The 14,010-nt window shown below is 40.2% G+C and overlaps 1 protein-coding gene across 1 annotated transcript in view; it reads left to right on the forward strand.

Annotated features, from left to right (window-relative positions):
* Positions 1-14,010, forward strand: part of URB1 (URB1 ribosome biogenesis factor) — a 90,972-nt gene that overhangs the window by 72,300 nt on the left and 4,662 nt on the right. The window contains exons 32-36 of the mRNA XM_089512100.1: positions 1,537-1,648; positions 2,142-2,248; positions 7,098-7,241; positions 9,059-9,168; positions 11,300-11,491. Of these exons, the coding sequence (XP_089368226.1) occupies positions 1,537-1,648; positions 2,142-2,248; positions 7,098-7,241; positions 9,059-9,168; positions 11,300-11,491 (665 nt within the window). The remainder of the gene's footprint in view (positions 1-1,536; positions 1,649-2,141; positions 2,249-7,097; positions 7,242-9,058; positions 9,169-11,299; positions 11,492-14,010) is intronic.

Genomic DNA, 14,010 nt, shown 5'->3' on the forward strand with positions numbered 1-14,010 from the left:
ACAGAATGCTATTTGAAAACACTGAATTTCTGGACCATGCCAGCAACTACCAGCGCAGAATGCACAGGTTTTGTTGTTGTTATCCATCCTGTAGATGAGACATTTCCAAGATTCCCTATACTCCACTGCTGTGCTCAGGTCCTACAAATTCATACCCTCCTTAATAGAATCCATCCATCTAGCATGTGGTCTTCCTCTCTTTCTGCTTCCTTCTATCATTCCTGGCATTATTATTCTTTCCAGTGAGTCGTGCCTCCTCATGATGCGGCCAAAGTACGACAACCTCAGTCTAGTCATCATGGCTTACATAGAAATTTCTGGTTTGATCTGCTTTAGGACCCATTTGTTTGATTTCTTGGCTGTCCATGGTAACCTCAGCACTCTTCTCCAGCACCACATCTCACATGTCTTTAAGGGCATTCCATAGTCTTTCGTGATCTATGCAGTCAAAGGCCTTGCTATAGTCTATAAAGCACATGTTGATCTTCTTTTGGGATTCCTTGGTGCCCTCCATTAACCACCATATGTTTACAATGCCATTGAAATCCACAAACACTTGAACTACTTCAACAGGAAAGAAATGCTAAAAGTAAATAAAGTTTGGCTACCAGTCCTGAAAAACATCAAAACTCAACACTCAACAGACAATGGATTACCAATTAAATAGACACAAATCCTTTTTGCGTATCCCTCCCCCCACAACACACATCCAGGCTGGGCCATTCAACACAGGATAACACACAAACTAACTCCACCATTAACATGTAAACCACTTCCTCCCAAACAACAACACACACTTCCATGCCACCAACCTCTGAAGATGCCAGCCACAGATGCAGGTGAAACATCAGGAATACAGTAAATTCTTCCAGAATGAAAACCGCAGAGAAAACTAATAGTTAATTTAAATGGAATCCTGCTGGGTGAGACTAAAGGTCTGTCTAATCTAGCGTCTTGTATACCAGAAGTGGCAATCATGCAACCTTCCAAATATTCTTGGACTGCAGTTCCCAGCATTACTCACCAATGGCTATGATGGCTAGCACCTGGTATAATGTCCAGAAGGCTGCATGGTTCCTACAAGATGCTGTATACAGTCATTTGAATATTTGCCCCGTTAAGGCTAGATACATTCAGGAAGCACCTCTTAAGATTCTGTCTTGCTTATTTTCCTGTATGGTACATGTGATGGTGATTTTTAATTTAAGTGTAGGACATATGAGTAAATCTAAATGTGGAGTTTAGTACCATTCATGCAACTTTTTTCTCCTGTAATATTTGTTCTAGTGATGATTTCTTTTATATAATTTCAAAGTAGATTTAACATTTCTATTTCAATTGAGACTATTTCATTTTAAAAATATTTTGAGGGTACCAGGCTGTGAGAGTTTGTTGTTGTTCTTGTTGTTGGCAGTGTCCTTAAAGAAAATCCTGATGTTTTATAAAGACTAATTTTGTTGGTGCTTTTGAGCAGTTCCTGATGACCTCATACATCCTGTTTCCCAGTTGTTTATCTCCATTTCTTTTATGCTGCAGTTGCTCTACCTTATGGATGTTGTGCAAAATGGAATCAGCCAACCAAATCTGAGATTTACTTTCCCTTTGGCACTCTATATATCTAGAGTAGCCCAGCAAATGCTGAAGCCAGGTAATACAGGAGAAACTACATGTGTTTGTCTCTAATCTTTAATCTCTAATCTTTTTTTTTTTTAAAGGGAAGAATATTTTTGATATCTGATATTTCTAATAACTTTTTAGTGTATTTTTGTTTGTTTGTTTGATCCTTTGTTAATGGTCATAGATGGCTTTGAGATTTAGATAATAATTTTTAAAGGTGCAACAGTGTCAGTCTGTTGCAACAAAAACAATGAAGAGTCTAGTTCCTTCTTAAATATTTACAAATTAATTATAGCATAAGCTTTTGTGGATGTAGTCCAAGGTATCCAATGAATGTTCAGGAATAAAGGCTGACACTGAAGTACCTTGCTTTCTGGTGGGACCTTGAAGCTAATGGTATTCTGAGAAAGCTACCTGTGTGTGGCACTACTGATCATAATGCCACAGTTGTTTCTTCAGAGTAGTTAGTTATAAACATGATGAATCTGCATGCTAAAATAACCATTCTTCTTTTTTTTTTACAGAGGAACACATGTACACAAAGCTGAACAAGTTCATTCTCTCTCACCAATTTTTGGATTTGAAGAAAGTGCCAGGATTTTTTCACCTTTTCTACAGTTTTGATTTAGAGGTAATAAGAAATTATGCTGTGTGGACTGTCATTCCTAAACAGAACGACTTTTGTGCCTGCAAGTTAGTGCATACAGAATTTAGTGAAGAACTTCACTGTCAAGTGTTTCTGAGAAACTCCATGTTTTGTACTTTGTCTTATTTTGTGAACATCATTGTTTAGTTCTCTTTATGGATGGAGGCATCACCCAGGATCTTCAGTGCTGAATACAGTGCTGATTACAAGATCACAAACTAATTATTCAGTTATGGAGATTTTTTTTACTCTCCTGTTGAAACATAATCATTAAGTTGTCCTTTTCTTTCTACCTCTTCACTACTTATTTCAAAACATTCTAAAAAATCATACAGATTTGAGTCTTTTTAATTAAAATAAGAAATGTGGCCATTTTAATTTATGTCTATATTCAGTCACAAGTGAACTTTCTGATATAGAATATACATAGTCCTGTCATATATTGAGTATAGTTTCACAGAAGGGCTATGAAATCTTTGAAGTGAGATGAGGTGGCTTTCTGCAGTTAGATTTTTCTGATTCATAGAGGTTAGATTATCTTAGTAAATAAAGCCATTAGTACTGTGATTGTGAGTCACAGAGTACTAGTAGATTTTCATTTTTCTTCATGGTCTCTGTGACTCACACATTTGGGACCATCTTTGAAAATTTCTAAAGCTAGATCTCTCTGACCAAGCCTCCTCTCCCTGCCACCCAGCACCACACCTTCTCAGTGCAGTTGCTCCTCAGATCTCCACAGCTCTCTTTCATCTGCCATCATGGTTGCTTTGTAGGGGACTTTGTGCATTAGCTATTCTTCTTTGCCTTGTTTTTTTCTTGACTCTTCTCCAATTTATGGCATCTACAACATACTTTAAGAGGTGTGGATCCTTTGGAAAGAAGATTCCCCAGACGGACAGCCATTCTAAGTGTCTCCTTGGCTTGGGGGAGGCCCACATTATGGATAAGTGTAGAGCCTTTTCTCACCAGGCCCATGAGAACAGGGCTTTGCATCTTAAAGCCCTTCTCTGGGAAGCAGGTATTAACATGACTGATCTCACCACCCAAAAAGCTCTAATACAGACAAAACGTCCCTCACGTATAAGGGAACCTGAATACCATCAACTTTGGCTTCAGCCTTCTGATGATTCTTCGGTTTGTAAGAAGAAATCCAAATCTGCTGATAATTTGTTCTAACAACATGTTATCTTGTCAGAAAAAATCCAAGCCTGCTCATGTACCTTCAGTTTGTCCAAAGAAGTCAAATGTCCTAATGGTGCCTAATATCGTTAATCTGATGATGTGGACTTGGCCTCATCTGTGACTCATTATGTTCCTACAGTGGCCCTTGTTATTTCCTGGGGTTTGGTTCCAGGACCTCACATGGATAACAAAATCCGTGGATGCTCAAGTACCATTATGTACAATGACACAGTAAAATGGTACCTCTTATATGAAATGAGAAAATCCAGGTTTTCTTATTGGGATTTATATATTTGGGAGAATATTTTCAAGCCATGGATGCTTGAATCCATGGATAAAAATATCCATGGATACGGAGGGCCAGCTGTACTCTAGAATACTTGGAAGAAGACTTTCTTGTCCTGGAGTTGGACCTGACAGATGTCCAATGTCTGGTGTTGCATTTGTAGGGTAAGGTGCTTGTTCAATCTTCCATCGTCACTGTAGTAAGAGGTAGATCTACCATTCCTTGCTTGTGCCTCCCATCCCCAAGGACAGGTCCAGGTTGCCAGTTCATCGGCACTTGCCTAGCATGCTGCAGGAACCATGTCATCAGAAGCTTCTTTATCATCATCATCCTCCCCCAGTTCCACCAGTAGGTCAGTACAACAATGACTGCTTTGAGGCCCACCAGTCCCAAGAGCCCCACCATTGGCATGTCTTGAATCCGCCTCATCCATCTGATCATCCACTTATTGTAGATCAACCAACTTTCACCTGATCAGTGGGTGTGAGGCCTCTGGCTTCCTTTGCTCCTCCTCCCCTTTCTCAACAATAGGCTGTTCCTTTGGCATTGACTTTGAGGAAGGAGCGCTGAGCCATCTCTTCTGTCTGTGACATTCCCTCCTGATACTCTCTCTGTTCCCATTCTTCAACCTTTGCCTCTGAAGTTTCTGACTCCATGTCTCTGCTGCATGATCTTGGCCTCCTTATAAACCATAGGAAATCACAGTTGTATTTGACCCAACACATCCAATACATCAGTGCTGTGCTGGATTGTCAGTTGGGCAGAACCTACCTGCCTCTCGACAGAACACACCAGATTGTGGAGGTCACTCTCTGCATTCATCAACTCAAGGCATACAAGCAGAGGATGTGCGGGTGCTGCTCATATTGATAGCCTTGACTATCAACCCCCTTCTCTCAGCTTTGAATGCATACTCTCCAGGACTGATTTCTCTCCATGCTCATCCCAGTATTGGATGGTCCCCAATAAGGCTTTGTCCCCTCTCCCAGTTCATCAGTTGCTACTCTATGCTACTCTGTCAAACCTGTTCATGGGTATTCCATTTCCATCCCCCAAACCATAAGAATAATGATAATGGCTGGGGAACTCACATGGAGACTCTAGCCATTAGAGGTACTTGGCCTCCTTAAGAAAAGAGGAGCTGCAACAACTTTCTCAAACTACTTGCTGTGTTCAAAGTTTTTGTAGCCTTCAAATCTTTTCTTGCTAAACCTCATGTTCAGTTTCTGACAGACAACACAACAATGTTATTTTATTTGAACAAGCAAGGAGGTGCTCACTCCTGGATTCTTCCTGACCTCACCATCAAGATGCATCATGAGGGATATCATTGCTGTTACAGTTTCCTTCTAGGGAAGGAAAACATTTTGTCCAACATTCTCACCAGATTGCAAACTCGGTTTTACATGTAGAAGCTGCTTCCTCATGTCCTCCATGAGATGTTTGACCATTGAGACAACCCAAAGCTGGACCTGTTTGCTAGCAGTGACAGCCATCAGTGCCCTTGCTATTGTGGCTGGGGACCTCCTAGGCCAGACATGCTAGATCTTCACTAGAATTATCTTTTCCTCTACATCTTCCCCTCATCACTACTATCATGGAGAAGGTCAGAGACATATATACAGACTTAATTCTACTGGCACCTTTGTGGCCTCAAAGATAGTTCTCCACATTCCTGCACCTGTCTCATTGTTGCGTTGCAGACTCCTATTTTGTCATCTTGTCACCCAAGCTGGTGGTTGGATTTGACTTTGGGATCTTTCTAACTTTTGTCTCATGGCTTGGAGAATATTCCTCCAGAGGCATTAGCCACCCTTTGCTCTGCACGTAGACAATCAGTTGGACTGGAAGTTGTATTGCTGTAAGTGGAAGAGCTTTCTTTATTTTCTCAGTGACATTCAGGTATACTGCCATCCAGTTTCCAACTATATTCTTCCATTCCTGTCTTCCTTCACTTCACAGGTACTCTCTATTTCTTTGATAGGAGTTTATGTGGCTGCTCACTCAGCCTTCATTTGACCTTGAAACTTAACTGAACCTTTTTTCAGAGGTTTTGTTAATACCTTTTCCTCTCCCATCACTCCTACCTGGAACTTATGGTTGGTTCTCTTCCTGTTAAGGAGGCATGCTTTCTAACTCTTTGCCTTGTGTGACTTTTGGCTCTTCACACGAACAACTGTATTCCTTGTGACCATCATCTCTCCCAGGAGAGGGGGTGAGCTGGCCACTTTGAAGGTGGACTTGTCCTTCCTCCAGTTCCACAAGGACAAGGTGATCCTGTTTCCAGATGTCATTTTCCCTCCAAAGTGACTTCCCCCTTTCATTTGTCTCCGGAACTCTTGTTTCTGACCTTCTTCCCAAATCCATCAGCTGATGCCAACAAGTCTGGCGCACACTAGACATCAAACAGGCCATTGCATTCTGTGCTGATGAGACAAAGCATTTCAAGAAATCTAGATTTTTAATGCTATGGGACTCATAAGCAAGGTGGCTCCTACCATCTGCCAGGAAGCCATAGCCTACCTCTGTCTGTTATCATTCCATGAGAGCTCTGTCCACTTCATCTGCATTCTTGGCTGGTATGCCCATTCATACTATCTGTCCAACGGCTACTTGCGCTCAGCCATTCACCTTTCTAAAGCACTACAGTACTTGATATTCAGGCCTGAGACTCTACTTCTTTTGGCTTGCCTGTGTTTGATTCATCACAACCATAGTCAGACTCCATCCAGGTGTGTCTAGCTTGCCAGTCTCCTTTATTTGTGAGTCACAGAGACCATGAAGAAGAAAAGCAGGTGGCTTACTTGTAACTGTGGTTATTTCCTGCCTCTCCCTGCAGATCGAGGTGGGATTATAGCAAAAAATTCAGCAGTACAAAATGCAAATACAATGTTATCTAAAAATGCAAACAATAAAACTGCTACCAATCATTAAAATATCCAATCGTCATCTGTTCCCATACTACTGAGTCGGAAGTGGGAGTTTTCTTTAGGATCAATTATAGCAGATCAAATGGATAGGCCCTGCTTTACTTCCTTGGTTGTTGGCTACTCTGGCAGATATGGAACTGAGGAAGTTTGAACAGGAACAATATTGAGCATGTACAGGGTGCAGGCTTGGGCAAGAGGTCTTGCTCTAGAAATTTCGAAGATGATTTGCACAGGTGCAGAGAATCCTATATATGTTGAGTTCACAGATGGCCACTTGAAGAACCACAGCAGCTATCTGCTTTTTTGGTTTTATTCTAAAACAGATGTTAGTTTGAGATTAGTATATATGGGGAGGAAATACAATGGAAAACCTGTATAATTTAGTTTCGTTATTTGTTTCTCTGACAGCACTTTGTGTTTGTTTTTTGTGTTATAGCACAAAATGGAACGTGAATGGGTCCTAGCCATTATTAGAGAAGGACTCAGAGATAAACACTGCTATGAGCTGTATGATCACCAGAGAATTTTCCATGTCATTCTGTCCTTCTTCCATAGCCCACTATGTGATGAAGCCACCCAGGTAGTGGAGACTTTCTTTATCATTAGAAACACTTTGGTTCTATCTTACGTGAAAGCAGTCCAGTTAGCTTTAACATCTCAAGTGTTTAACTTCTGTAGCCAGCATGATAACGTTTGCAAAGTATTCTGGTGTAGTGCTTTAGAAATTAATTGTAAAATCTGATGGTATGATAAATTCAATATAACTTCAGTGAATCATCGCTAGGTATGTTATTAAAGTCTGCACTCCCTGAGCTTAATTATAGCTGAACATAATGTGACATAAACTTCAAATGAACTTGCATAGTTTTGCTCTGTAGGTTATGAAGGACTGTTAACCAGCTAAACAGAACAATGCTTTCAAGTCATTTCCAACTTACGGCAAGCCAAAGGCGAACCTATTGCAGTGTTTTCATGGAAAGATTTGATCAGAGGAGGTTTGCCATTGCTTTCCTCTGAGGCAAGAGAGTGTGACTCGCCCAAGGTCACATAGCTGGTTTTTCATGGCAAATCAAGAATTTGAACCCTGATCTCCAAAGTCATCGTACAATGCTCAAACCACTACACCATACTGGCAATTTAAATGGAACAATAGAATCCTATTATTTGCTAGTTGTATGTTTTAGTAGGTATACGTTAATGGACCTAAAAGTCCAAGGCAAAAAATTACATTTTCTCTCTTAGTGCTAAGGGTACATATAAAAACATGATTAACTTACTGAAAGCACTAGCTGCAGAGTCTGGAGTATATTTACTAAACAAGTAGAAATACAGTAGCAGTCATCAAGTGTCCTTATAACTCTAGTCTTCATTATGGCATGAAGGAAAATACTTATGAAATGGGTAAGGTGTTGCCTTTATCCACCATCTTAGGGTAACCCTCCCAATCTGGTCCATGCGTTCCACTATATACTATCCTCATGTTGTATTTATTTGAAAATAAGTTATTGTAAACAATTTTCTGATAGTATTTTACTGTGAAATAATTAAAAAGAAGTTTGTGTATGAATGGAAAATTGCTATACAACTGTGGAACAGTCTACTGTAATTTTGGCAGAAAAACCCTTCATTATGTACATTCAAGAAAGATTAATGAAACTTGTGTTTCTTTATACTGAAATAGTTTCTGCTCCTCTCTTCCCTGCTCTAATTATAATGGCAATCTGATATTTTTATTATGAAAAGATTTATGCACACAGTAACTTAATTGTAACATTTGAAGCAAAATACCCTGTATCTTGCCAGATATTGTGGGTTGCACTTGATTGTCTTTTTGCTTGCAGACTGCCTTTCCTTTGCCCCCTCATTCTTCTCCATTGGATTGGGAGATCATTTGGAACAATGTGTAAGATGATAGAAGGCCTACAGGAAAAATAAGAAATTGGCAAAATTTGCCTCCCTCCACTATCTTTTCACAGAAGGCTCCACGTGCGTGGCAAGGAGCCTTACATAAGCAGATGGACACAGTTGGATACAACCCTTTAACTTTTGCAGCCTCAGTCTGTTGATACATTACATAATTAATGCAGTTTAACATCAAGGCTTTATCCTGGCATTTGTAATCTGTTGTGACATAAGAGCTCTCCAACACAGAAGACTAAATATCTCACAAAACTACAAATCCCAAAATTCCATAGCTGTGATAGTTTAAGTGGTGTCAAACTGCATTAATTCTGCAGTGTAGATGCAGCCCATGTCAGACTGTTTAATGACTGATTCCAGAATGGTAGCCATGTTAGTTTGTTGCAGGGGGAAAACCATTTACCTGTTAGTATTTAAGGTGCTACAGAACTCTTTCCTTGTCTCTTAAGTAACAATCTGTAATGTTTTGTCTTTCAGCATCAGATTCTAGAAATACTCCAAAATGCAGCATATATCACAAAAGCGGCCTATCAACTAATAAGAGATCATAGTCTTTTAACCTGGATATTATCTATCCTAGAGAAAAGGTACACAGAGAGCTTCTCATAGTTCAGGGACAGTTATTTACTTTTCTTGCACATATTAAATAAGCATATGTGTGAGGTAGTTTTTGTTGCTGACACACATCACTGTATGCAGTCAGAACAACCTAAGCCATTTACATGCTTCTGTTGCTTAGAGCTGTTTAAAATTTCAGTAAAGGCAGATCTTTCAAATCAGAGTTCAAAACTTGTATCAAATCCTTGTCCCTGTTGAAATTTCAGACTGTAGAGATTATTCTGAAGTCAGTGTTCCCATGACGCAAAGCATTCTATGTTAAAATACGGTCTCTTCAAACTCTGTGATTCAATGAACAGCCATAGGTTCATAAAGTCAGGCACAATCTACTATATTATATTTTTTTTGGTTGAACAATTCTTGAAGGGAGCATTTTATTTTATTTATACAGTGGACTCTTGGTATACGCTGGGGTTGGTTCCAGGATCCCCTGTGGATACCAAAATACAAGGATGCTCAAGTTTCTTAAATATAGTGAAATGTCCCTTATATAAAATAGCAAAATCAAGGTTTACTATTTCAAATTTATATTTCTTTTGAATATTTTAAAACTCTAGATAGTTGAATCTATGGTCCATGGATATGGGGGGCCGACTGTACACTTCTGTGCCACTTTTCCTGTTTAACTCAAGGGGATGATGGGGCATTTTAAATGTTCATGAAATGGAATGTAACAAAATGATAACTGAACAACTCACTTTGGTAATAATTCATTAAAAGCCTAAATGGTTTTTGGGGGCAAATAAAATCCAACATCGTCTTCTCTTAAAAAATAAAATTGAAAGGGCTTTCTTTCTTAAAGTTCAAACCAGTATCTGCTAGTATCTTATATAAAGGTCAAATTGGTAACCATGGTTTCTCCTGTGTCATTGTCCAGCATTGCTGATACACACCTGTGCCATTTAGTAACTTCAGCAATCTTTCACTTAAATCGTAAGGAGTCATATTAAACTGGGTCAAAGAAAATTGCATCCAAACATTGCCTGTCAGTTTCCAAGAGCATGATCCAGCTAATGCGTCCACCACTGTGTTGAGACCTTCTTCTTTCTACTGCCAAAACCTTCACTTCCACTGCTGTAGTTAAAACTGACAGAAACACCCAACATATTCTTGGTCTGAATCTGTAACTGCAATTTTCAACATTCCTTGCCATTGGCTATGATAGGTGACTTTTAGGAGAAGCAGTTCACCAATAACCAGAAGACCATACAATTCCCACCCCTTCTGTAAAGCTATTTAAAATGGTTTCTCTTTCATGACTACCAGTTCCTAAAATAATGCCTTTGCTGTGAGAAATATGAATGCCCTAAATTTGTGGTTAAAACCTTTCCAAAAGAAAATCCTTATTCTCCTTCCATCTGCAGCTACCCACACATCTTATTGTGGACCCTGAACACATTAAGGCAGATTCTGAGGAGTGGGGATGGGAAATTTCCCACATTTCCCATTCCAGTGGTGACAAGTTTAATTGGATATAGCCTGAAGATTTAATTTCACAGCACCTTTTAGATTGTACACTAAGAGCCCTGGTGGTGCAATGGTTAAATGCCAGTATTGCAGCCACAAGGTTGTGAGTTAATCCTGCAGGGCTCCAGGGTCCACTCATCCTTCCATCCTTTCTTAGGTCATTAAAATGAGTACCCAGCTTGTTACAAGGGCAAAATCAAAATACATTTTATACACCATCTTACTGTGCCATTGCATTTAATGGGACTTGAGTATTCACGTGTGTGTGTGAATCCTGAAACCAAACCCCAGTGGATACCACGTACCCCCTGTATACAAATGTAGGTTAAGATTGCAGAATCAGGGGCATAAGTGATCGTCAGCATTCTTTTGTGGGTTTTATTCATCTCCTTTTAATTCTAATTTCTCTCTGAATTGGTTAAGGTAAAATAAAAAGATAATGTTTTGTGCAGTTAGATTCTTGAGGCTGACATTGTTGAAGGCAGATAAAACTAGAGTACTTTCAAAAATTCCCTTTAATATGAAATAAATAAACAAATAATCTAGTATACAAGTATATAAGTATATATAAATAAAACAAAATGAATTTTTAAATAAGAAATTTATCCTTCTTTTCATTTGTAAACTTCCTAGGTTTTTAGAAAACAAGGTGTTAAATCATGTAATCTCTTTAGTCCATAATCTTTGGGTAACGAATTTGGGAGATAAGCGAAAGTCACTTGGAGTACCTTGCAAAAAACAGCTACAAGCAAATCAGAAATTCCTTCCTCTTCAGTTTATCAGTGAATTTCTCCATATTTTGATCACACTTCTTAAACACATTCGGTAAGTATCCTGTTTTCAAAAGCACTGCGCAGTTGTATTGCCACGACATTAAAAGTTTTCATATTGTCTTAAGTTCTTGCAATCTCTGATAATTAACCCTTTGTTATGCATGGCAGCAAACCCTTTTTTTTTAAATTGGCTTATCTAGAAAATTGTGAAATAGTCTGGCTGAATCAAAGCTATCTTTCCAAGGCTTAAGCAGTGCTGTGTTCAGTGGGACCCTGCCTTTGGTATTCCATGTTTGTTTTTGTTTCTAAATATAATCAAGATGGCCTTAATGCTGAAACATTTTGTTGAGTTATGAGAAAGCTCTGCTGAAGTAATTTTTTCAGTCTGTGACTTCTCAGAATAATTGAATAGGGATGTAGTGGTGACTAGAAGGCTTGCCACCCTGGTGGCATGGTAATTAAATGTTGGTACAGCAGGCACAGGGTTGTGAGTTCGAACCTGGGGATTCAATGCTCCACTCAGCCTTCCATTCTTTCATAGATTGGTAAAATGAGTACGCAGCTTGTTGGGGACAATTAGTTCAGATTTTAAACCACTTAGAGAATGCTGAGTTTACTGATAAGCGCTATAAAAATGTACATACTATTACTATTTTATAGCAGAAAGTGGTAGTTTCAAAAGCTGTGACACTGGATTAGTTACTGGTTTACAACCAGCATATGAACTGTTTTATTAGAAAATCTACTATCACAAACCTGCACTTTGATAAGACAGAATGAGTGTGCTCAGTAGTGTGCCTATTTCACTACAGTTGGCCCTTCACATTTGCGGCTTTGACACTTGTGGTTTTGATTATTCACGAGGCCAAGGCCATGTGCGTGCACACTCCTCCTCCTCCCTCCCAGGCTTTTAAACTTGGGAGAAAAAAGCTTCAAAGGGAGGGAGCAGCCAGGAAGGGTGCATACACCAACCCTGTGTCATTCTCAGTGGGGTAGCTGCCTTCCCAAGGCAGCTATCCCATCTGGAAAAGGGGCAGAAGAGGAGGATCAATCCCCCTTGTGTCTTTCCTGGTGGTATAGCTGCCTGAAGAAGACAGCTATCCTATCGGGAAAGGGGCAGGGGAAGAAGAGGAGTATGTTCGCCTGCTTGTTTTCTCCCACCCACTTGTCCATTGAACTGGCCTCGGGGGGGGGGGGAGTTATGCACAGTTTTTCCAAATTCATAGTTTTACCCCATTTTTCTTCATCCCTTAACCCTTGCGAATGTGGAGAGCTGACTTTATATTCTTTTTGCTCCAATTTATTACCTCGGTTTCTTGTTTTGTCTGGGATGGGCGAGAATATAACCATCACTTCCTTCATAACAACAGTTATTTTAATAAAAAAGTGACTTTGTTTGAATCGTACAGTGTTAGACCCTGTGTGTATGTGTGTAGACCAGGGGTTGGCAGCTATAGGGCAAATCCCATATGATCACGTCCTGCATTGTCTATCCTATGCCTCCTATCTCCCCATAGGAAGCCATTCCCGTCCCACCAAAATAGTCCAATAGCAGTCCCAAGCCTCTGGGAGTCCTAGGGGCCATCTTGCTTTATTTTTGGACCTCTTTAACCTTTGACTAGATGGTCACTTCCTGTTTTCAAAAAAGGCCCATCTGAACACTCCTGTGACTGGTGCCAGGGGGCTACTGAGCCATATGGGGACAAAAAAGTACCCTGCAGGGAATCTTGATCTCCGCCAATGAGAGGTGCCCGCAGCGTTTGTTCTCCACCTTCAACACTTTGCTTAAACCTCCCTCTCCTCCTGTCTCTTCATCATTCTCTCCTAATGACTTTGCTAATTATTTCATCTCTAAGATTTCCATTATTCGCTCAGAGATAGTCCCCCCCCCCCCCCGATTCTTCTTCTGCTGTTAATCTTCTATCACCCTCACCTAACAAATTTTCTGTGTTTCCTCCTGCCTCTTTGGATGAACTCTCTTCACTTCTGAACTCTTCCAAACCTGCAACTTGCTCCCTTGATCCAATTCCTACTCGTCTTCTAATCTCTATAGCTCCCTCCTTTCTGCCCTCGCTTCTCCATATCTTCAATCTCTCTCTCTCTACAGGCTCCTTCCCCTTGGACTTTAGCTATCGTCCGATTTCTCTTCTTCCCTTTCTTTCTAAGGTTTTGGAACAGGTTGTCTATTCACGCTGTCTTGAGTTTCTTGAAGCCAATTCCATCCTCGATCCCTTTCAGTCTGGCTTCCGCCCAAGGCATTCTACAGAGACAGCTCTCACCAAGATCTCGAATGACCTTTTACAGGCCAAGGCTAATGGCCTTTACTCTGTTCTCATCCTTCTTGATCTGTCTGCAGCCATTGACACCGTTGATCACTGTCTTCTAGCTGATATACTCTCTGACCTTGGGTTCTCAGACTCTGTTCTCGACTGGTTTAGATCTTACTTGTCTGGCAGATCCTTTGCAGTGGTTGCAGGAGGTCAGACTTCATCTCCTGTTCCCTTATCTGTTGGAGTTCCCCAGGGCTCTGTTCTGGGTCCCCTTCTGTTTTCTCTCTACACACTGTCCTTA

This window comes from Sceloporus occidentalis, unplaced genomic scaffold (assembly GCF_023333645.1).
Source record: "Sceloporus occidentalis isolate IW3139 unplaced genomic scaffold, rSceOcc1.0.p SCAF_2, whole genome shotgun sequence".
NCBI classification, from domain to species: Eukaryota; Metazoa; Chordata; class Lepidosauria; order Squamata; family Phrynosomatidae; genus Sceloporus; species Sceloporus occidentalis.